The sequence below is a fragment of the Macaca thibetana genome, chromosome 7, assembly GCF_024542745.1.
Source record: "Macaca thibetana thibetana isolate TM-01 chromosome 7, ASM2454274v1, whole genome shotgun sequence".
NCBI classification, from domain to species: domain Eukaryota; kingdom Metazoa; phylum Chordata; class Mammalia; order Primates; family Cercopithecidae; genus Macaca; species Macaca thibetana.
In genome coordinates, this window is record NC_065584.1 from 11225682 (window position 1) to 11249524 (window position 23843).

Here is a 23843-nt window from a genome sequence, read left to right on the forward strand (position 1 = left end):
CTTAGGTGATCCGCCCACCTTGGCCTCCTAAAGTGCTGGGATTACAGGCATGAGCCAGCGTGCCTGGACTTTTTTTTTTTCCCCCCATTTTTGACAAGGTTTCAAATATCTGCCAGTAGGAAAATATAACAAAAGCAACAGAAAATAGAGGTAGACCTCATTTGGGCCTCACTGACTAAAGTTTTTGAAATACTGCGTGATGTTTTTAGGTAACTTTAAGAAACTATTTTATATATTTTACAGATCTGAAAGATTTTATCTTTGCAATGTAAATTTTTAATTGTGGAAGAGGAAGGGCAGTGTTGAGAAATAAATAGATCCTGAAAAATCTTCAATCAACAGAACTGATTTTTTATCTTAAGGAAAGGGAAATTTGAAGCAATCTTTCTGGTTAATTTCCTTAGGAGTATTAATTATTGATAACAACTTGAACTTGTCAGACTAGGTGGATAATTGTTAGATGTTAACACTTTGTTCTATTCTTTGTCTACTTGCACATTGTTTAATCTAGAAGTATATGAATAATCTTAAATGGTGCATTTTTTATAATAGATTTATAGGTACTGGCATTAAAGTATCCTATGAACAAAGACAAAGATCAGCTTCCCGATATTTTAGTACTGATATGTCCATTGGGCAAATGGAATTTTTGGAGTGCCTATTTCCAACTGATTTTCATTCTGTTCCTCCTCACTATACAGAGGTAAATGTTGAATACTTTTTCTTTAAGATTATTTTTTAAATCTGTCTTGCTTTTTAATAATTGTATGAGTCAGTGATTTTCTTTAAAAATGTATAGAAAGTCATGTAGGAGGAATATTGTCATTTTCTTTTTGTGTTTGTGTTCTATTGAAACATTTTTAAGAATGTCACTCAGCATCGTTATAAGGATCTGTTAGAATTTTAGAGTTGACTTGTTTAGGAGTGACAGGTGGGTTATGAGAGAAATGACTTCATTTCACTCATGTTCAAAGCACTCTTCATTTCAGAAGAATTTGATTATTGAACAAATAGTTATTGAATGTCTGCTGTGTGCTAAGCACTGTTCAAGACAAGTTAAATGTTTTGTGTTCATTTACCATTATTCTGATATTTTCCCTAATGTAAAAGTGTGACCTAAAGAAACTTTAGAAAACTGTCAAAGTTACATTCATTGCTGTTACTTTGACGCTATACTGTTTTATTTCAACAACACTTTGTTGGAAATGAATTTATTTGAATCCTCGCTTACATTTTACCATGAGATATCACAGGAGTTAACTAACTTGTCTAAGGTTCACATTGCTAATAAGTGACAAAAATGAAACTTAAAACCAGATTTCTGACTTCAAAAAGCCTTTCTCACTATTATATGGGCACCTCTGTAAATTCATGTGATTAATTGTAGGTTAATCTTACCTTTAATTTATCTTCGTCTTTGCTTTTAAGCTTTTAACGTTCCATTCCAAAGAAGAAACTGGTTCCCATTCCCCTGTGTGTCTTCAGCTTCATTATAAGCATTCTGAGAATAGAGGGCCCCAGGTAAGAGATCTTTTTCTATAGTTGCCACCTGTAAATTTTCATCTGATATATATTTTGTCACAATTAAAGATTTTAACCCAATTTTATAGTAGTTTTTAGTGATTGGATTAATGCCCTTTTTTTTTTTTTTTTTTTTTAAAGGGTAATCAAGCAAGACTTAGTTCAGTTCCTCAGAGGGCAGAATTGCAAATTAAATTAAATCCAGTGTGTTGTGAGCTGGATATCAGTATTGTGGACAGGTTAAATTCCTTGCTTCAACCACAGAAACTTGCCACAGTAGAGATGATGGCATCCCACATGTATACTTCATATAATAAGCATATTAGTCTGGTAAGTATTCAAAAGCTGCAAATACTAATCATAATTATGGTTAGCTAATAGGGTTATTGAGATAATTTCTGAACTTAAGTATTTTTAATAGATTAAACAGTATATATTGTTAAAACAGCATTATTTGTAATAATAAAAAAAGGAGACATCTGTTATGTCTTGATAGTAGACTAGCTAAATAAGTTTTGATATACACTGAATGAAATGTCATGTGGTCATTTAAAATGATGGTTATGGCCGGGCGTGGCGGCTCACGCCTGTAATCCCAACACTTTGGGAGGCTGAGGTGGGAGGATCACTTGAGGCCAGTTTGAGACCAGCCTGGCCAACATGGCGAAACTCTGTCTCTACTAAAAATACAAAAATTAGCTGGGCATGATGGCACCCATCTGTAATCTCAACTACTCAGGAGGCTGAGGCATGAGAATAGCTTGAACCCAGGAGGCGGAGGTTGCAGTGAGATCACATCACTGTGCTTCAGCCTGGGTGACAGAGTGAGACTCTGTCTCAAAAAAAAAAAAAAAAAAAAAAAGAAATAAAATGATGGTTATGAAGATGGTACAGCAACATGAAGAAGGCTCATCAAGAAGGATTAAATGAAAAAGTAGAATATATTGCTTTATGTAAACTTGTCACACCTGTGTAAATAAAATTGATGTATAGAAAAAGAATGCCTGGAAATATGCCAGTCAGTAGCATTGCTTATGTTACAGTGGAATTAGGTTTTCGTTACTTTTCCATGTCTATCTGAATTTTTATAAGCTGTGATTATAACGTCTTCATAAAATTTTATCTATTTATATATTTGATAAATGACTTGAACTACCTAAAACATGTAGCCCAAACAATATGGGATATACTTTTGAAAATAATCTATTGAACATCACATTATATCACTTTTACTTGGATCTGGTGCCTGGGGTCTTTTCTCAGCAAATTAAGTCAGTCAGGTTTGCAAGAAGTCTATTAGGAATTTTGGGGCCAGAGGACCAGGATCAGATGGAGACAACCTTTGTTAAAAAGAAAACGAAAAAGATATTTTATTTTTCTACTTCTTTGCTTTTCTCTTAGTATTGAGTATTCACATCAAATTAGCATTCTTTATTATTATTATTATTATTGTGACAAAAATCTGTTGCCCAGGCTGCAGTGCTGTGGTATGGTATCGGCTCACTTTCAGCCTTGACCCCCTTGGCTTAAGCGATCCTTCTACCTCAGCCCCCCAAATAGTTGGGGCTACATGCATGTGCCACCCAGTTAAGTTTTTGTTTTTTGTCTCCCTATGTTGCTCAGGCTGGGCATTCTTTATTTGTTACTGTTATCAATTGCTAGTTATTTTAGTTTCTGTGGGGTAGTCTCTGTATTAGCTGTTAACTGTATATGCAATCGGATGATGGTTTAATCTGTTGGGTTATTTTTGCCTGAGAGTGGTGGTTAATATTAGCAAATCAAGTGGGGAAGAGTTAGAATAGATTTGTTAAAAATCCAAGTCTAGATGGGTGTGGTGGCTTGCACCCATAGTCCCAGCAACTCAGGAGGCTGAGGCAGGAGGATTGCTTGAGCCCAGGAGTTTGAGACCAGCTGGGTGATACAGCAAGACCTGTTTTAAAGAAAACAAACACACACAAGATTTGTACGTCTAGCATATGAAGGGAATTTTCTAATCATGGAGGTTAGAAATGGATTGAAGAAACTGAGGAGTATTACAAGCTAGAGTGGAATAAAGCTTTTTAAGTTTCAATATATTTTAGAGAAAAAATAGAAATAGATTTCTTTTTGAATGGCATGTTCTTTGACCCTTCTATTGTAAGGTGGCTTTGGGTAAATGGTGCATATATCTTGGTCTCATAGAGCCATTTGATGAGCTCATGCCCTTGGATTGGATAGGAGCTCAGGGTGCATCATTTAGTGAATATTTATTTAGAACCTGTGACGTGCCAGCCTCTGGGTTTTATCTTAGAAGTACAAAGTTGAGTCAGAGATTGTATTTGGCATAATTCATCTGATTTCACATTGAGTCTTTAAAGTCATATATTGGTAGAAAAGTCTTTCAAACTGAATGTTGGACACTATAGTGATTTTAACCATATTGAATTTGTTGGTAGGCTAATTTACACAGTATTTATAAATTTATAGTAAGATAAATATTAATCTGTAGTGCCTTTGTCTTCACTTTGGCTCAGTTTTTAATTTGATTTTTTATTTCAGAGTTTAACTTTTGCCAGTAGTTTTCACTTTTGCCAATAGTTGTTGCATTATAAATTTGTTTTTACACTAAATTAATATGGTAGTGGTTAATTTGAATTGACTTTTAATGCATTATACCAAATGGGGAGATAGTGATTATATATATTGTAATGTTGAATACTGTGTCATTTATGTTCATGTACTTAATTTAATATTTTGGCTTATTTTTGATGTTTTGTGTTTTAGCACAAGGCTTTCACTGAAGTGTTTTTAGATGATTCACATAGTCCTGCAAATTGTCGAATATCAGTGCAAGTTGCCACACCAGCATTAAACCTTTCTGTTCGCTTCCCAATACCTGATCTTCGATCCGATCAAGAAAGGGGACCATGGTTTAAGAAGTCACTTCAGAAGGAGATCCTTTATTTAGCCTTCACAGATCTAGAATTTAAGACTGAATTTATAGGAGGATCAACCCCAGAACAAATTAAATTGGAACTTACCTTTAGAGAACTAATTGGTAAGATTGAATGTGTCTGTAAAAGAACCATACTAGATAACAAACAACTGCTACTGAAACTTACATCACAAAAGTATCTGACAGCCCCAAAATATAGTAAAATTAAAGCACATTATGTTAAATCAAGAGCAACAATGTCTTTCTAGTATTGTATACAAATATATGATATAGGTAATTTTTAAAAAACTGAGGATGATGATTCATTCACTTTGTTAAAATTCCTGTTTACTGCAGGAGAATATAGTACTTTAGCCTACATTTTTATTATCACCTCTCATTTATTTATTGTAGGACTGATAACAGAACTTGTTGAGTGTCACTGTATGTTAGATATTATGCTAAGCACTTCATACACATTGTCTTGTTTTTTTTAGTCATCGTAATCACCATATGTTTATTTTTCCAGTTATTTTTATAATTTAATAGATGAGACAGTCTGTGGACTTAGAAGCAAGTATCTACCAAGATCATGTTGTAGTCAATGGCAGAATCAAGATTTGAACCCAAGTCTGACAGTGCTTGAGCTTGAGCTTTCAACCATTATACTAATTGCTAGTGACTTTTATTTGTATAACTTGTTTTGATTTTTTCTGTATTACTTTGTTTTTGTCAGTTAATGAAGGGAATTTATAAAAACTTTAAAGTGAACCAAGTCTATGAAGACCTGGAAAACCTTTTATCCTGTGGTTCCTAGACCACCTGCCTCTGCCACGACACCCTCTCTCTGCGGCCATACTCCCACCCCGCCATGAGAATAGTTTGCAAAAGTTCCCCTTCTCTCTCGGTTTTACAGATCTTAAGAGATATTTAAAATGAACTTTTGTCAATTATGACTTCATGAAAGGGCCTTCAGGTGTTGTGGGATCATCCCTTATTTCCAGTGGTGAGAAACTCATTATTCTGGAGGAAAGCCATTTTTCATTTGTAAAATGGATTGAAAAAACATGTATAAAATTTTTTGTTGTTGTTGTTGTTGTTGTTTTTGTTTTTCAGAGTCTTGCTTTGTTGCCCAGGCTGGAGTGCAGTGGCGTGATCTTGGCTCACTGCAGTCTCCATCTCCTGGGTTCAAGCAATTCTTGTGCCTCAGTTGGACGCCACCACACCCAGCTAATTTTTGTATTTTTAGTAGAGAAAGGGTTTTGCCATGTTAGCCAGGCTGGTCCCTTAACTCCTGACCTCAGGTGATCTGCCCACCTCAGCCTCCCAAATACTGGGATTACAGATGTGAGCCACCATGCCCAGCCCATATAGAATTATTTTGAACAGAGGTATTTCTTACAGTGTTTCGTACAAAATACATATTTAAGAAATGTAGTTATTTTTCTAGTGGTAGATTATATAGACTTTAAGAAGAAATAATCACTAATAGCACTTAGTAAGTGGTAAGTGCTTGCTGTATTTACTGTGTCATTATGCACTTTATGCAGTATACATTGGTACTTAAGAATTTGAGTTTGAACACAGAATCTTTAATTTATTGGCTCATTTTGTCTACCGCATGTGCACATGAAACCAGAAGGATTGCAAAATGCTGTAGTACTTAAGGTTGCATTATGTTCCTGATTGAGAGGATCTTTGCTCCTCCATCTCTTCTTTTAGTACTTGAGAAGAAGCGCATTTCAGTAAATCAGTCTTGTTTTCTCAGGATCATTCCAGGAAGAGAAAGGAGATCCATCTATTAAGTTTTTCCATGTGTCTAGTGGAGTAGATGGAGATACAACATCATCAGATGACTTTGACTGGCCACGGTGAGTAAGCAAGCACATAGGTTTAATAGGATTTTCCTTTTAACAATAAAATATTCTTTTAAACCAACATTTTGGCTATTAAATATAAGCTAAACATGTCCATCCTTGACTCTTTTTTGTGGTTCATAAGTGTGATGATGGGGTGTTCACAGGAATGTGTGAGATGTGTCACCTTCAAACCTTGTTGTGTCATTTTTCTGCCTGCCTTGCTTTACTCCTCTCCACTGTCTGTTAGGCTGATCAGATTCTTAGGATAGGTGTTGCTCATACACACCTGGTAATTAGCATGAGTTTAGAGCACAAGTTTCACAAGAATTGGATCTACTTCTGTTAAGTAATTCAGAAGCACGATTTACATTGGGATATGTATCAATTCGGACAAAAGCCCGTGATCATTTACGAACCAAATAGCACCACTACCTAGGGAATAAGAGTTATAGTTGCAGCACAGCTATTCTCTTTGAGGGTTCCATGCCTCCTTATAACAATGGGTGGATATGGTCATCAAAGGAGAATGAAAAGTCTGTGCTAGAGATGTTCTGTAGAAGCTTAGGAAAGGAAAGGGATTACTCTGGAGTAAAAAGCTCTTTAGTTTTTGTAGTCACAGGCTGCGTTAACTCAGTCGTCTTTAGGTTTTGTGGCTACAAAACAGCACCAGCCGTTTATTATTGAAATTCCTAGAGGAAAAGGTAACTTTGTTGTTAGAGTTTTGAAACTGTTTCCTAATCAGTTTCTCCCTTTTCCCTTTGAACAACTGATATAATGTAAGATTGATATAACATGAGGTTTTTTAGGTAGACAAGTATTTTATTATAGCGGAACAAACTATATGTGAGAGGATTTGGGTTAATGATAACTAGAATCCTTAGGTAAAATTTGCTGACTTTTAATGAAATTTAAAAATAACCTTTTTGCCCCCGAAAGGTCAGACCTTCAGTTAGCCAAGTATAAAATGTTGATGTCTTTCTGTTACTTACTTGTTTCAGTTCCACACTTTCAAGTTTACAACATGTTCATAAGTGGGTTACCTTAGACATAATTAGACTTTGTAGAGAAGTTTAATTCTATCATTAAGATTTAACCAGTGGTGTTTGTATTAATTTGCACAAAAGTTAAAGTTTTGCTGTATACACTTAGATCTTGGTCTTTTTAAAATTGTCTTTGATATCAGAATTGTACTGAAAATAAATCCACCAGCCATGCATTCCATTTTGGAGAGAATTGCAGCTGAAGAAGAAGAAGAGAATGATGGTCCCTACCAGGAGGAAGAGGAAGGAGCTGCTCATTCCTTGAAAGATGTTTGTGATCTAAGAAGACCAGCACCATCTCCTTTTTCTTCTCGTAGAGTAATGTTTGAAAATGAACAGGTAAGATAAAAGTGTGAGCAAGCTACAAAGGAATAATATTATTATTCTCTGTCATAGAGCAATGCTTTTAATTTCTTATTTTAAAAAATGCTCTTTGTACTGTTTTTGCTAGATCTTAAACTTCAAAATTAAATAATATCTGTTTTTTCTTGGTGTATATTTTCTCCAGTTAAATGTTTCATGCTTATTTATTTCTCACATACCAAGTCCTATGGATAGGCTAAGAAGATGCTACTACTATTTTAAACATAAAATGGTTATTTGATGCTTTTTTTTGCACTAAACTATTATGTTTTAGATGGTGATGCCAGGAGACCCTGTAGAAATGACAGAATTTCAGGATAAAGCAATCAGCAATTCTCACTATGTGCTGGAACTTACGTTACCAAATATTTATGTAACACTACCTAATAAGAGCTTTTATGAGAAGCTTTATAATAGGTGAGTTTATACCCATTTAGTTGAATCTTGGGAATCAGACTTTCTAATTGCCTCCCTGATTTTCCTCTTCCCCCTTTCCTTTCCTTGCCTGAATATTATTTGCCATCTCTGTGTACTTTGTGTGGTGTTGGTGGTGACTATTGCCGTTATGATGTTCTATTGTCATAGCAGAGTTTCCTAACTAGCGTGGTGCTGGGTGTGTGAGATATTTATTTCCTCAGCCCTGAGGTTGGCTGATTGCCCTCTGTCAGCTTACTGCAGGTTACCGATCCAATATGATTTTTTTTCTTCACATGCGGTGACATGAAGAGTTAGGAGATACTAATACAGCTAGCCAATGCTGGAGTAGAATCAGAACCCCAGTCATTGTACAAGAAGCATCTTTTCCTCAACAGTCAAAAAGATACCTTGTTGGAATTCAAAATTCTATGAACATGTACAAAATTTAAATTTATTATATTTAGATACCCCTCAATATTTATGCCAGGCAGATATTCTGATATAAATGGAATTCTAGGTCATAGACTCTGAAGGCCTTGCGCAGTTTACCTAGCCTCCATAAGACTCAGCATTCTCGTCTGTAAAATGGAGATGATCCTGGCTCCCACCTATAAGGGTTGTTTGGAGGATTAAATGATACAACACTTGGAAAGTTCTGAGAACAGTGTATGGCATATCATAAGCACTTAGTAGTTGTCTATTATAATTTCTACCCACTGAAGGGATTTCTCTGTAGCATACCTGAAAGATTGTCATGTAGGTTTCTAGAAAAAGAAGTCCTTAGTGTTTGTCATCACTAGCTTCCTACATGTAGACAAGTTATTCTAGTTTCCATTAATCTTCAGAAACTTCAGACTGTTGTTTCTGCTGTAGGATTACTTGGTATCAGATATCACTCGGTATTTATTCCTTAAATGTTAGTAATAAACCCTGGGTTTTCTCACTGGGTGTCAATGACTTTTGCTCTTAGAATCAGAAAATTAAGTTCTAGGATTCTTCTAGGGTTCACATTACTTCAGTGATCTTGAAAATGAGATTCAGAGAACAGTCCGCTCGGGTATAGGAAGAAAATGTTCGCACTTATGTTTAACTTAAAAAATAATCGTTTAAAATTTGTATTTTTATATTTGTTTTATAGTATACATTATAAATAGCACCTAATTTATATTAAATTCACATTAGAGAGATTTCAAATTGTTTTTAAATGTTGGAGTTTGTTTATATATGATCTGCAGTTTGGAAATGACTGATCTCTAGGCTCCTCCTTTTATTTCATAGTTCAGGGCTGTCTGCAAAGAGCTGATGTATGTGCAATGCTGAGATTGAGGGAAATGAAATGACTCTTTCAGGGCCTAGCCCAGAGATCAAAAAGACTTGACCCATTTTTTTTTTTGTCATTCTGCACTGACTGAGCAGATTGCTTTCGATTAAATCAGGGTATCGAGAACAGTAATACATACCTTAAACATTCATTTTATAAATATATATTTATTTACCACTTCATTTCTAAATACAGGACAAGGCCTTTTCTTTGAGTATGAGCCGCTGATTGGAATTCTCTGTTGTCTTTTTTTTTTCCTTTTTTTAAATCCTGCATGTGGCATCTGACTACTTTGTCTTTTTTTTTTTTTTTTTTTTTGCATAAAGTGTAGCCAGAAGGCATTGTCTACTGTTTTTAGTACCAGTTTCTTTAAAATGGAGTGAAAAAAATTTTTTCAGAGATACGTGAGAGGAGAATCTTTGTAGGTTTTTAAGACTTTTTTTTTTTTTAACCGTCTGCATTAACTAAAACAGCAGTTTTTATTTAAGCTATACTTATATTAACAAATACAAGCAGATTTAACGCCAGACACAGTCTTTGACAAGTATATAAAATATATAACTCCACTGATAGGAAGGTTCTCAGCTCTGCTAGAGAGACGTCCAGCAGCAGCAGGCAGTTAGCATACTGAAGGCTTCCATTGTTGTGGCACTTTGGAGTAACTGGGTAGGTGACTGCTTAAGTCAGGGAGTATGTATTAGAGCGTGTATTAGAGTATGTATCTGTTAATCTGGGTAGTTGGTTTAATGGATTGCTTAAGAGAGTTTCTATTCTATTAAATACCTTCCACTAACCACTTTTTGGTCTCTCAGGCCCCTGGAATTGCATAAATACTGAAGCGCTCCCTCACTCTCTGGGATCGTATAAATCTTGTATCTAACTTCCTCAGGGTTTGCATCCTTTGCCCGTTATTCGGCTTTGTATTTTCAAATTCATATGTTTAAACAATTTTCAAACATTCTCAGAGAAGATTTGCAGTACAGTACAAAGAACTCCCTGTGCCCCAACCATTTGAGAGTAAGTGGCTGACCTGAGTCCCTTCAATGTTTAGTACTTGAATGCGTATTTCCCACATACTTGGACATTCTACGTTAACTGGCAATTCAGCTCTCAGAAGCAGGAAGCTAAACTGGATACATACTACTATAAGATCCTCATACCCCATTCAAGTTTTACTAAATATGTCAACACTGTCCTTTTATTTATTTATTTTTTCTGAGCAGGAGTTATAACCAACTTTGCCTTTATATATTTAAAATGTTGGTTTACTCCTTTAGTGCCTTGGTCAACAGGCTCTTTTTAGCAATATGGTTTTAGGTACAGGAGAATTTTTTCTGTGTCAAAAATTGTTTAAAATAGAATGTAAAAAAGAATTCTCATTGCTTTCATTAAATATGTATTGAGCATCTATTTTGTTTCAGCCTCATAGTCACGGTGATATGTCCTTACGTATCTTAAGCATTGTTTTGTTTCTTGATATTTCTTGATATTACAAGCACCATCCAATATTTGATATTATTAATGGTATCAGGACTGTGTTTAGACAAAAATATAAATAAAGAGAAAATAATAAGTGGGTGGATTATAATCTCCTGAGAGTCGCAATCCTCAGTCCTGGTGTACACCTTCTAGTAGGACTTCAGAAGCTCAGGAATTGGCCTGGCAGTGGCTTCTCACAGAAGGGGGCAGGGCTACCCCCCACGTGGTGCCTTGACTGCTATTCACACCAGGCTTTACGATGAGTCTGGGTTTTGGCAGCACTTTCATGTGAGTCACGCACTGTCCTCACCAACTGTCTGTGCCTGTTACGTGACAGCCACTGTGCTAGGTGCATGTAGAGATGATCGACACAAGTCCCTCTCTTGGGTGGCTTGCAGTCTGGAAAGGGGAAATGAGGAAATTCAGCAGGGTGCTGTAGGTGCTGTGATTTAAGTGGGTCTGTGTGAAGGATGTGCTGTGGGTCCAGATCTTACAATGGGCTTCCTAGAAGACACGGTGAAGTTTGAGTTTTCTTGAAAGCTTTGAGGATGAATGAGGGAAGGAGGCTAGGACAGGGAAGGATGAGGGAAGGAGGCTAGGACAGAGGGCCATCTGAGCAGTGACAGGTAGTTCCTTGTAAAAGTAGGATGTGGTGACAGCCTAGATATGATATATGCCTTCCCATTGGTTGCCAGTGTTGATGGGGCTAGTCTCACTAGTCATAAGGGTTTTTCTCTCCTTATTTTGTGCTCCATATGCATTCTTCATCTCTTGAAGTCTTCCCAGTGAAGCTGTGCTTTCTGTTGTTGATGAGAGAAAAAGCAGGTATCTCTAGGGAAAGAACTGAATTGATCCCACAGGTAAATACTTGCCTTAAAAAAAGAACTGAATTGGGAGCTGGATGTAATCAACATAATCTGGACTCTCATCCCCATTTTTCCACTAATTAGCCATGTAACCTTGGGAAGGTCACATAACCTTTATGAGACAGTTTCTTCAAGTGTAAAGTGAGAATAATGATTCTGCCCTGGACGCCCCACAGGACTGAGGGGAGGGTCAATGAGATGATGCGGGATCAGTTCCAGTTTACAAAGCGCTCTCATATAGGTGAGCTGTCTTCCTTTTTTGTTCTTTGTGGGTTTTTATTTTTCATGAGCTTCTGTCTCTAAGGCATATTTTGAAGTATAATATGAATTTGTAATTTGATGTATATAACACAGGTAAAATTAGGCAGGTATCTAGTTAGGTATCTAATTGTGCAGATTCTTTTGTCACTGCCCTGCATTATAGCCATATAGGTTATTTTTTCATTGAAATAATGCAGTTGTTATTTTTGTTGTTTTTCCAAATTCTTGTAGGATCTAATTTCCATTTTGCCATTTAAAAAGTTATTGTTCATGTGATCTTTTGAAAGGATTTTTTTTTTTAGTTTGTCTTCTGTTGAACTAGGAGTTATGTACTTATTTTTCAACTTTTGTCTTTATAGGATCTTTAATGACTTGCTGCTGTGGGAACCAACAGCTCCTTCACCAGTGGAGACGTTCGAGAATATTTCCTATGGCATTGGGCTTTCAGTAGCCAGTCAGCTCATTAATACTTTCAACAAAGATAGTTTTAGTCCATTTAAATCTGCAGTTCACTATGGTAATATATTTTTAATTTGTTTTGATTTAAAATACCTAGTTTATCAGTTAACAAAGTACTAACCTTTCAATTGTGGATTTAAAAATCTTTATTTTTCATTGTAACTGTATTTTGTAATTTCTTTTAGTAATGTATAAGAATATTTCCTGTTTTCTATTTGTATATTGAGCATATCATTATCACTTAAATATGTTTTCTTTAGAATGATAGTGTGCACATTGAAGTTCAACGCTAAAGAGAAAAACAAAATATATTTCTATGTTCACACCATATTCTTTGTAAAACTAAGCAGGTTATAAATATAAAATATTTTCGTGATCATTTTTAAGTTGTTGTTTTAATAAGCTATCAGAACTGTGTAATTGTATGTTTATTTCTTATAGATGAGGAGAGTGGATCTGAGGAGGAGACGTTGCAGTATTTTTCCACTGTTGATCCCAACTATCGTTCTCGCAGGAAAAAAAAATTAGACTCTCAGAACAAGAACTCTCAGAGTTTTCTCTCAGTTCTTCTGAATATTAATCATGGATTAATGGCAGTGTTCACAGATGTGAAGGTGAGGTTTACAAATCCAAAGTGGTTTTTCAAATGTATCTTATTTTAAATAAATCTACTAGGATACATATCCAGTGATTGAAGTATTTGATATTTTTTTATTTTTGAGACGGAGTCTCGCTCTGTCGCTCAGGCTGGAGTGCAGTGGTGCGATCTCCACTCACTGCAAGCTCTGCCTCCCGGGTTCACGCCATTCTCCTGCCTCAGCCTCCCATGTAGCTGAGACTACAGGCGCCTGCCACCGCACCCAGCTGATTTTTGTATTTTTAGTAGACACGGGGTTTCACCGTGTTAGCCAGGATGGTCTCTATCTCCTGACCTTGTGATCCACCTGTCTCGGCCTCCCGAAGTGCTGGGATTACAGGCGTGAGCCAGCGCGCCCGGCCAGTATTTGATATTTTGAGGTTGTTTCAGGGACTGATGAAGACCAGTGTTCTGGGGCAAACCATGATGACAGCAACTTTGGGGATTTAGCTTTTGTTGCAGATCAAACTTTGTGTGGCTCTCCCTTTAGAAAACAGGTGCTAATTCTGCTTCTGGGGTGACAACAAAGTACAGAGATTCATCTGATAGAAGAGGTTCCACATAGCATTTAAGTTATCCAGTTTTATTTTTTACCGTGATATTGAATGGTTCAAGGATTAGATTGCTTTGCTGCAATATGGGAGATTTTCCTAATCTGAATCAACAAAGAGCATCTCAAGGGACATGCTTACTTTTCTGCATTTAAATAATAACTTATGTGTATTTCTGATCTTTTTACTAGCAAGATAATGGAGATCTGTTGGAAAACAAGCATGGTGAATTCTGGTTAGAGTTCAATAGTGGTTCATTATTTTGCGTGACAAAATATGAAGGTTTTGATGACAAGCACTACGTTTGCCTTCATTCTAGCAGTTTCAGTCTATACCACAAAGGTAGGACAAACATGTGTCTTGGTTTCTTCTCTTTCGACATGTTTAAATTTCTTGTTTAACAAAGAAAATCTATTGAGAACAGAACTTTGGTATTAGAAATTATTTTCTCTGCAGGGTTCTGATTCTGCTGTCAAAGTAATATTTACAAATTAGAAGTCAACTTCAGGTTCTTTTTTTGCAATAGCTTTGTTGAGATATAATTCACACACCATACTCATTTAAAATATACCTTTCAATGGTTTTTAGTATTTCACAAGAGTTGTGCAACCATCACCGGAGTCAATTTTAAAACATGTTTATTACCCCATGAAGAAATTTCATACACTTTAGTGATAACCTTTCACCTCTTCCACTCTCTCCTTCCTATAAACACACTAATCTATACTCTATTTCTATGAATTTGCATATTCAGAAGTTTCTTATAAATAGAATCATACAATATTTGGCCTTTTTGACTGGCTTCTTTCATTTGACACACTTTCAAGGTTCGTCCAAGTTGTATCCATACTTCATTCCTTTTTATTGCCAAATAATATTCCACTGTAAAGATAGATCAGATCTTATGTGTCCGTTCATCAATCGATGAGATTTTATGTTCTTTATTCTCCCTTAAGGAATATTTCCTTTTGGTTCCAGATATAGAACTTACCATTTTTTGAGCAGTTACCTGAGTTTACCTTGTTTCATAGACATGAAATGTTTGTGATAGTTTTCTATTTAATTTTCCTAGCATTTCAGAATTTTTTGTTTCTTTAAGCTGTGCACTGTCAGTCATACTAACATTAGCAAAGAGTAGTGGATTATTAATGCCATGCTGGTTTTTGTCATCATGCCTCCTTAAGTTATATTCAGTGGAAGTATGTGGAGTTTTGTTTTGAGTCATGTAAGTTGATTAGCTAATTTCAAGTATCATTTTGTTACTGTTTTTACCTCAATGTGGATCTCTAGGCATAGTGGATGGAGTGATTCTCCCGACAGAAACACGACTGCCCAGCTCAACCCGCCCACACTGGTTGGAACCTACTATTTATTCCTCTGAAGAAGATGGCCTCAGTAGAACTTCTTCAGATGGAGTTGGAGGAGACAGTTTGAATATGCTGTCTGTTGCCGTTAAAATACTGTCTGATAAATCAGAGTCCAATACAAAGGTTTGTGTTTTGTACTTTTATGCCATTAAGTACTTGCTGTTGATTTGATTCTAGTTAAAAATAATTGCATAAAAGGCAACATATTTATTTTCTTGGAGAAACTTTTGAGTTACAGGATTACATGGTGGTAAATGTCATTCTTTGTATTGTTCTGTATAGGAATTTCTCATTGCCGTAGGACTGAAAGGAGCCACACTCCAGCATAGAATGCTTCCTTCTGGGCTTAGCTGGCATGAGCAGGTAAGAGAGCTATTATGTATGTATCAATTTATTTAAAAATTTGTATTGACATCTAATACACATACTGAAAAGTTTGTAAGTCATAAATGTTCAGCTCGGTGAATTATCATGAAGTGAATACTACTGTGTCACCACCTTTTAGGTTAAGAAATAGAACAGTATTGGCCGGGCACTGTGACTCATGCCTATAATCCCAGCACTTTGGGAGGCTAAGGCAGGCGGATCACCTGAGGTCAATAGTTCGAGACCAGCTTGGTCAACCCTGTCTCTACTAAAAATACAAAAATTAGCTGGGCATGGCGGCACACACCTGTAATCCCAGCTACTGGAGAGGCTGAGGCAGGAGAATTGCTTGAACCCAGGAGGCAGAGGGTGCGTGCGGTGAGCTGAGATCCCACCGCTGCACTCCAATCTGGGTGAAAGAGTGAAACTCTGTCTCAAAAAAAAAAATAAAAGCAAAGCAAAGCAAAACAAAACAGTATTATCACCTCAGAATGTAATTGATTTTTTACCTTAAAGTGTGGTCCTCAAAACCTCTCAATGACAGAGTTATCTTTTATGTCATTAAAGGAAGGGAAGGGACTCTGTATCCCAGGACTTGTAGAACACCTGGCATAGAGGAGCGGTGAATGGTGTCTTGAATTGCGTTTATAATCAGAAGTTCTTTAAGTGCAATATTTCCATATAATTCCCTAGGCCAATAATATGATGTTGCTTTAAAGCATTTTATCAGTACTTCTCTCATTAATTTCCAGTTGAACAACATTTTATGGTAATAAAATACAATTGGTTATTTTTCAGAGGAGACTTTGAGGAAGAAGTTAGCTTTTCCTTATGTGAGAATGAAAACTAGTGCACTGTGATTGCTTCTCATGTTTCTTGTAAAGGGGAACTTCTCAATTATGCTGGGAAAATAATACATTATTTAAAAACTTGAATGTTTTCAAAATGCTTTTCTCATGAAAGCATTTGGGAAACATGAGGATATCTGACTTTCTGTCTATCTTGTAGGAGTAGAGAAGTGGTTAGTGTGAATAATCAGCTGGAAGGGAGACATTTATCTGAACCTCCTTATTTGTTTGGATTAGAAATATGAGAGAATAGATGTTGGTGAGAGGGACTGGTTTTTAGACTGAGCTAGGTATAAATTAAGGAAAAAGAGCTTCCTTCAACAATGACTTATATGGAAAACCAATACCCCCACACACAATGAGTTATATAGGAAGCCAGATTAATAGTTTTAAGCAGTCTTCAGCAAAATTTATTTTTTCTAAGAATTGTTCCAAGCCAAAAAATACGAAATTATATTATGCATACATTGTTATTAATTTCATAAGTTATGATTTTTCTGAGATTTCTATAGCATTGGAGTTGTCCGATAGGCTTCTTCATTTCAAGTTCTAATTTTGTAAATACTTTAAAACATTTATTATATATAAGGTGAATAACATGTTTTGATATACATTGTAAAATGATTATTATAGTCAAACAAATGAACACATCCATCAGTATCCATTACCTTCTTTTCTGATGCAAGTACTTTTTGAAACTAATTCCTTCAAAATGATGATTTTTTTCCTTTTACTGTTATGATTTTCCAATTAAGTGATTTTTTTCTATGAGATATTCTGGTTTACATTGGTATTAAGGATAGTATATGAAACCTTTTTTTTTCTTCTAAAGCAGGGCATTTTAATTTTTTGTGATTATAGATTTTATACTTCTTGAATATTGCTGATGAACCTGTTTTGGGATATAATCCCCCAACTTCCTTTACAACTTTTCATGTTCATCTTTGGAGCTGTGCACTTGATTATAGGTAAGTTCACAAATGGAACAAAATAAAGTTTTATTATTTAAAATACATACTAAATTTTGAAAAAAATACATAATTCAGTAGAGTTAAGATGCAAATTGTTGTTGTTTTTAAAAGAGTTTCTGGAGCCGTATCAAATTGACATTCTTTTGTTTCTCTTTGGCATTAGACCCCTTTATTTGCCAATCCGATCTCTTCTTACCGTGGAAACATTCAGTGTTTCCAGTAGCGTTGCATTGGATAAATCTTCTTCTACTCTCAGGTACCTGTGTAAACCTCACTGTATACTAAACATAGCTGTTCAAAACAATACCAACTGATATTTACCTAAACCATGTTATTAAAGTCTCAATTTTTTGTTAAAATAAATGTTCTCTTACTAATAGTGATAACCTTTTACCCAAGTTACCCAATTTTTCTCAGGTGACATGTTTCATCTACCCATTTATTATTGCATTTCATTTTTAGGGAATAAATTAATTCTGGAGATTCTTTTTTGTTTTTTTTTTTGAGGCGGAGTCTTGCTCTGTCGCCCAGGCTGGAGTGCAGTGGCCAGATCTCGGCTCACTGCAAGCTCCGCCCCCCGGGTTTACGCCATTCTCCTGCCTCAGCCTCCCGAGTAGCTGGGACTACAGGCGCCCGCCACCTCGCCTGGCTAGTTTTTTGTATTTTTTAGTAGAGACGGGGTTTCACTGTGTTAGCCAGGATGGTCTCGATCTCCTGACCTCGTGATCCGCCCGTCTCGGCCTCCCAAAGTGCTGGGATTACAGGCTTGAGCCACCGCGCCCGGCCCTGGAGATTCTTTAAAAGTTTGCATTTTAAAACATATGGTAAACTTCCCATAGTACCTGTTACACTTTATAATTTTTATTTAATTTTTTTATATTTTAGAGACAGGGTCTTGCTCTGTGTGGCGCAGGCTGTAATGCAGTGGCATGATCATAGCTTATTACAACTTTCAACTCCTGAGCTCAAGCAATCTTCTGCCCTCACCCTACTGAGTATCTAGGACTATAGATGTGTGCCACTATCCCTGGCTGATTAAAAAAAAAAAATTTATTTTTGTAGAGAAGGGGTCTTGCTATGTTGCCCAGGCTAGTTGAGAACTCCTGATCCTCCTGCCTTGTCTTCCCAAAAGGCTGGGATTACAGGTGTGAGCCGCTACATCTGGCCCACTCTATCTTTATACTATAGTTTAAACCTTGTGAATTTGGGCATCTCTTTAAAAACTGCCAAAAATTTAGAATTAATTTGAGTAGATGATTTAATCTAATTCTTTACACAATTTAAATATTCCTAGCATTCATAAACAGTTTTTAAAAAATGTTAGATGACAGTTACTAAGTTAGAAACTGCCTATAATTTCAACAGTGTTCATACAAGAAAGAATGATGCAATTAAGCATATAGTGATTATGGGGTATGATACTCAAAGCTTAGTTTTTCAGATGTTGGTTTTATCTTTCTTGCCTCAGAATAATCTTGGATGAAGCTGCTTTACATCTGTCTGACAAATGCAATACTGTCACTATAAATCTGAATAGAGGTAAGAGTTAAAAAAAACAAATGGAGTAGATGAATTCTGCCTCATTTTTGTGTGTGAATAATTTGAAAGCATTTTAACTCTGGGATAATGCTAGTGAACTAAGAATCTTATTAAAGATCCTTAGAGATTAAAGGGTCTTTAAGTATATAGTGATCATGTGGTATATATTCACAGCTTAGTTTTTCAGATGTTGGTTTTCAGTTTGAAATTGTAATGTTCTTATAATGCTAGTTAAGTACATCAAATTACTATATATGCTACAAATTTTTGTTTAAGATAATTTTTGTTTCTAACAAAAAATGAAGTGAATTTTAGGACTTTTATGGGATGAAACTATTTTCATCGCATTATAATTATTTGTAGTGCTCTCTACAATGAATTTTAAAGGAATGCTCGTTGTATTGGGTGTTGGTTGGATACACATTTTTGAAAGCTGTACTCTGAGATTTTCTTAATTTAAAAAATTTTAGATTATGTTCGTGTGATGGATGTGGGGCTTTTGGAGTTAACCATTACTGCAGTGAAGTCTGATTCTGATGGAGAGCAAGTAAGTTATTAAAATAAATGAAAATTTTAAGTTCTATTTTTTAAGAGATTAAAAAATTGAGTTTTTTTCTGTGTACCTAATTTTGGTCAGAAATAGAGTAAATATATTAAAAATGGGTTTATTTAAATACTTTTTTAACGTAGCGAGACAGATTATCATATATCTTATTTCATGTAAATCTATGCAAAAAAAGAAACTTCTGTCTCGTTTAGAAAACATTTTCATCCCTTTTTCTGTGTCTCGTCCAGACTGAGCCCCGCTTTGAGTTACACTGTTCCAGCGATGTCGTCCATGTCAGAACATGCTCAGACTCTTGTGCTGCACTAATGAATCTCATTCAGTACATTGCAAGCTATGGTGACTTGCAGACACCTAACAAGGCAGACATGAAGTCTGGAGCCTTTCAAAGAAGGTCTAAGGTACAGTCAGCAATGTTATTCCTCCAGTCCCTGCCATGTCGTGACATGTTTACATTATTGAGGTCTTCATGACAGTCATAAGGTAGAAAAGAAACTTTGAAAGTCATTCATCTGTTCTTTACCTTCAGAATAATGGGGTCTGGAAGGGTGATTTCATGGGCCTTTTTGGAAAACCATTCTGCTGCTTTGATATTCTTTGTTTCCATTAATCTTCTTAACAAATATCATACTTTTTTTTTTTCTAGACTTAAGTTATTTTCATCTGTCCTAAGGGAAGAAAGAAAACATTTATCATGTAAAAGCTTGTTCTATGCAAGTTGTACGTAAAAATGCTCTGAAAAGATAGATGGCAGGTGTTAGTATTGTTACCAGAAGACTTAATTTATATCATCATATTTTCCCTATTTCTTTTTTTTTTTTTTTTTTTTTTTTTTTTTTTTTGAGACGGAGTCTCGCTCTGCCGCCCAGGCTGGAGTGCAGTGGCCGGATCTCAGCTCACTGCAAGCTCCGCCTCCCGGGTTCACGCCATTCTCCTGCCTCAGCCTCCCGAGTAGCTGGGACTACAGGCGCCGCCACCTCGCCTGGCTAGTTTTTTGTATTTTTAAAGTAGAGACGGGGTTTCACCGTGTTAGCCAGGATGGTCTCGATCTCCTGACCTCGTGATCCGCCCGTCTCGGCCTCCCAAAGTGCTGGGATTACAGGCTTGAGCCACCGTGCCCAGCCTATTTTCCCTATTTCTTATCTCTAAGACAATCCAGTTTTTAATGTACTTTCTCATATATGACTTCCTTTTCCTTTCATGATGACCTGGTGAGATAGAATGGTTAATGATTAATAAGACCCAGTGATTTTAGATGATTGCCCTAATGAACAGCAGAAACAGCAGCAAACCCAGATATTTTGGAGTCTAGTTCAATGCACTTTTCTGCCCCAAGTGTCACCTTTCTATCTTCTCTTATGTCCAAATTGAAGAATGTCCAGTTTGTTTAGCATTTTTTCTTTTCCAGTGTTGTTCTTTGTGGTCTCTCTTATGAACAGAATTCTCAGTCCCTTTATGTTCTAGAGCCTCTGTTATGTACTCTAGCAAATGCCTGACTGGCATTGTGTTTGTTTTCTTTTGTTCAGGATTATTTTACACTTTATTTGTGTTACATTTCTGTTTGTGACTTTTTGTTCCTGCTGTATTCTCATGATATGGTGATTTATGGCACCCCTCCTACTGTTTATTCCCTTTTAAAAAACATTCTTCTTATTTTAAATTATCCCTTTCAGCTTGGAACTTGCTATTTTAGAGTCATACTCACATATAAAAAGCATGATCTGGGTTTAATGAATCTACAGTTCACTAACCAAAATGGTTAGGTATGGGTGCTGGAACTAAACTCTGAATCACTGTTTAGTAGATTTCCCCTGCTGTGTGTGAGGCTTCAACCTACAGGGACTTTATGTCAAAGGGATGAAAGTCATTGCAACCATCAGAGTTGAGGAGATCAAACTTATTTAGTTATCCCCTTTCCCAGCTTTATTGCAGTTTGTTCACCATCCCTGTTTTCAAGTGCATTGCCTCTTCAAGATCCCAGTTCACTGTGCTCACTTTGAGGTGATGACACGTTTGTTGCTCTTTGCCAGTATCTGTTAGGGTGATAATACTAAAAACTTGAAATATAACAGCTGCTGGGCATAGAAAAGTGAGTAGGTTTCTATTTCTGATGTTTTTGTACAATGTACAATGTTTTTGTACAGTGTTTCTGGGATAAAATAAATGTAAGTAGTTTGCCTCTTAAGAGCATTTTCAGTTATTTTTAATTAGGTTTTTTGTCTATAGGTAGATTCCAGTGGTCGATCATCCTCCCGTGGTCCAGTACTTCCTGAAGCAGATCAACAAATATTACGAGATCTGATGAGTGATGCTATGGAGGAGATTGACATGCAACAAGCCACCTCGTCAGTAAAACCACAGGCTAATGGTAAGACCAGGACTCTTCTCAGGGAGCACTGATGTTAATGTTGGGGCTTACATTATTTGTGTTCTCATAAACTTAATAAGTCATTTATTAAAGACGCGTATGAGTTTTTATAGATACCTGTTAATCATTCAGCTTGTGTCTGCTCAGTGTCTAGTAAATACGTAACTCTGGCCAGGATGGTGTCAGGGATACAGAGGGAGTAGAAGGCAGAGCTTATGTTTTCTGATAGCTTGTAGCCTAGTAAAACAAATGGTCACAAGACTGGTGCCAATACTTAGACCGATTGATAAATGATGTAAGAAAACACTTCAAATGTGGTATATCCTCTGCTCCCCTCAGAAAGGATTGGGATAATTTTATTAGACTTTAGTAAAGTAAGATGGCTTGGCTTTTTATAAGTGGATGGGATTTAGGTAGGTAAAGAGGGAGGAGAAGGTGATCTTGGCAAGGTCACTAACATCAACAGAACACAGAGAAAGGCATGCATGAGCCTCAGTTATTTAGCCATGACATTCGGGCTCTTACTGAAACAAAAGTTCCCTTCTTGTTGAAAAGAATTAGATAATAAAGTTGGATAAGCAAAGAGGGACCCAGGTGATTCAAGATCCTTGAAAGCCAAATGGAAGCAGGTAAACATTTTAAAGCCTCTATTTCAACAGTATTTTTTTCTAATTGAATGGTCATAGCTGTATCTATATATTGGGAAATCTTTTTTTTTTTTTTTGAGACAGAGTCTCGCTCTGTTGCCCAGGCTGGAGTGCAGTGGCGGGATCTCGGCTCACTGCAAGCTCCGCCTCCCGGGTTTACGCCATTCTCCTGCCTCAGCCTCCCGAGTAGCTGGGACTACAGGCGCCCGCCACCTCGCCCAGCTAGTTTTTTTTGTATTTTTTTAGTAGAGACGGGGTTTCACCGCTTTAGCCAGGATGGTCTGGATCTCCTGACCTCGTGATCCGCCCGTCTCAGCCTCCCAAAGTGCTGGGATTACAGGCTTGAGCCACCGCGCCCGGCCTATATTGGGAAATCTTAATTAAAAAATTATTTCATGGTGTTTTAAAAGTCTAGTGTTAACTGTTGCTTTCTTGCTAATTTAGGATAAATTAGAACTAAGGAAGCAAACTGGGACTTCTAGTGTTCTATGTACTACAATATTTGTAATAAATATTAGCAGCTAGGCTGGGCACAGTGGCTCACGCCTGTAATCCTAGCACTTTGGGAGGCTGAGGCAGGTGGATCACTTGAACTCAGGAGTTTGAGACCAGCCTGGCCAACATGGTGAAACCCCATGTCTCCAATTAAAAAAAAAAATAGCTAGATGTGGGGTGTGTTGGCAGGCGCCTGTAGTCCCAGATACTTGGGAGGCTTAGGTGGGGTGGGAAGATCACCTGAGCCCAGGAGACAGAGGTTGCAGTGAGCCAAGATTGTGCCACTGCACTCCAGCCCGGGTAATAGAGCAAGATTCTGTCTCAAAAATAAATAAATAAATAAATAAATTTATATATGTATTTATATTATATTTGTGTGTGTGTATATATATGTATATATATTAGCAGCTACCTTAATTACATGGGAAAGAATATTTAGTGTTTATTTACTGGGTGGCTTCAATATACAAGATTCTGTACTAGGCCCTGGGTACCTGTAAGGATGAGTAATTCTGAGGTACTGCTGTAGAAGAATTTGAAATCTAATCTGTGAATCTCTTAAAGCCAAAATGTATCTTGATTCAGCTTAGTGTTCTCAGCCCCATCACAGTGTTTGGTTTTAATGAATGAATGGGGAAAGAATGAGTATGAGTGACTCTTAATATGTAATATAAACATATTAAAATGTACGTTGACATACAGATTTTGGTGCACATGTAATCTTTCATGATAGCTGCCTAAGATTAGGTGTCCAGTTTGGGTATCCCAGGCCCCAGGTAGTGGTCTTCTTTTCTTACTTGAATCGCTGTCTCCTCTGCCACCTAATGCTTGCTCAACAGCTATTCTTCTCTCCCCTCAGCAAGGCTCTGCTAAATGTAACCAGTTTCCCCTCCCATTGTAATATCGTCCAAGAAGTTTCTTCCAGAGCTCCGCCCATAGGACAGAATTGTCAAAGGTGAAATCCTGGCTAAAGCAAAACTCCACTCAAC

General features: G+C 36.5%; 1 protein-coding gene and 1 non-coding gene across 5 annotated transcripts in view; both read left to right on the forward strand.

The window, feature by feature from the left end:
- Positions 1 to 23843, forward strand: part of ATG2B (autophagy related 2B) — an 84106-nt gene that overhangs the window by 33980 nt on the left and 26283 nt on the right. For all 4 annotated transcript variants that reach the window (XR_007727588.1, XM_050798997.1, XM_050798998.1 and 1 more), the window contains 18 exons: positions 553 to 703; positions 1429 to 1521; positions 1663 to 1851; positions 4285 to 4558; positions 6204 to 6306; positions 7478 to 7673; positions 7972 to 8114; positions 12401 to 12558; positions 12942 to 13114; positions 13880 to 14030; positions 14979 to 15178; positions 15338 to 15418; positions 17131 to 17237; positions 17404 to 17496; positions 18709 to 18779; positions 19250 to 19326; positions 19575 to 19745; positions 21571 to 21712. Coding sequence is in view for 3 of the 4 variants with exons in the window: in XM_050798997.1 (XP_050654954.1) it covers positions 553 to 703; positions 1429 to 1521; positions 1663 to 1851; positions 4285 to 4558; positions 6204 to 6306; positions 7478 to 7673; positions 7972 to 8114; positions 12401 to 12558; positions 12942 to 13114; positions 13880 to 14030; positions 14979 to 15178; positions 15338 to 15418; positions 17131 to 17237; positions 17404 to 17496; positions 18709 to 18779; positions 19250 to 19326; positions 19575 to 19745; positions 21571 to 21712 (2573 nt within the window). In the remaining variant the exon portion in view is untranslated. The remainder of the gene's footprint in view (positions 1 to 552; positions 704 to 1428; positions 1522 to 1662; positions 1852 to 4284; positions 4559 to 6203; positions 6307 to 7477; positions 7674 to 7971; positions 8115 to 12400; positions 12559 to 12941; positions 13115 to 13879; positions 14031 to 14978; positions 15179 to 15337; positions 15419 to 17130; positions 17238 to 17403; positions 17497 to 18708; positions 18780 to 19249; positions 19327 to 19574; positions 19746 to 21570; positions 21713 to 23843) is intronic.
- On the forward strand, positions 6408 to 6513 carry LOC126960481 (small nucleolar RNA U13). Its single transcript, XR_007728022.1, has one exon. It is a non-coding gene; the product is annotated as a small nucleolar RNA U13 (small nucleolar RNA).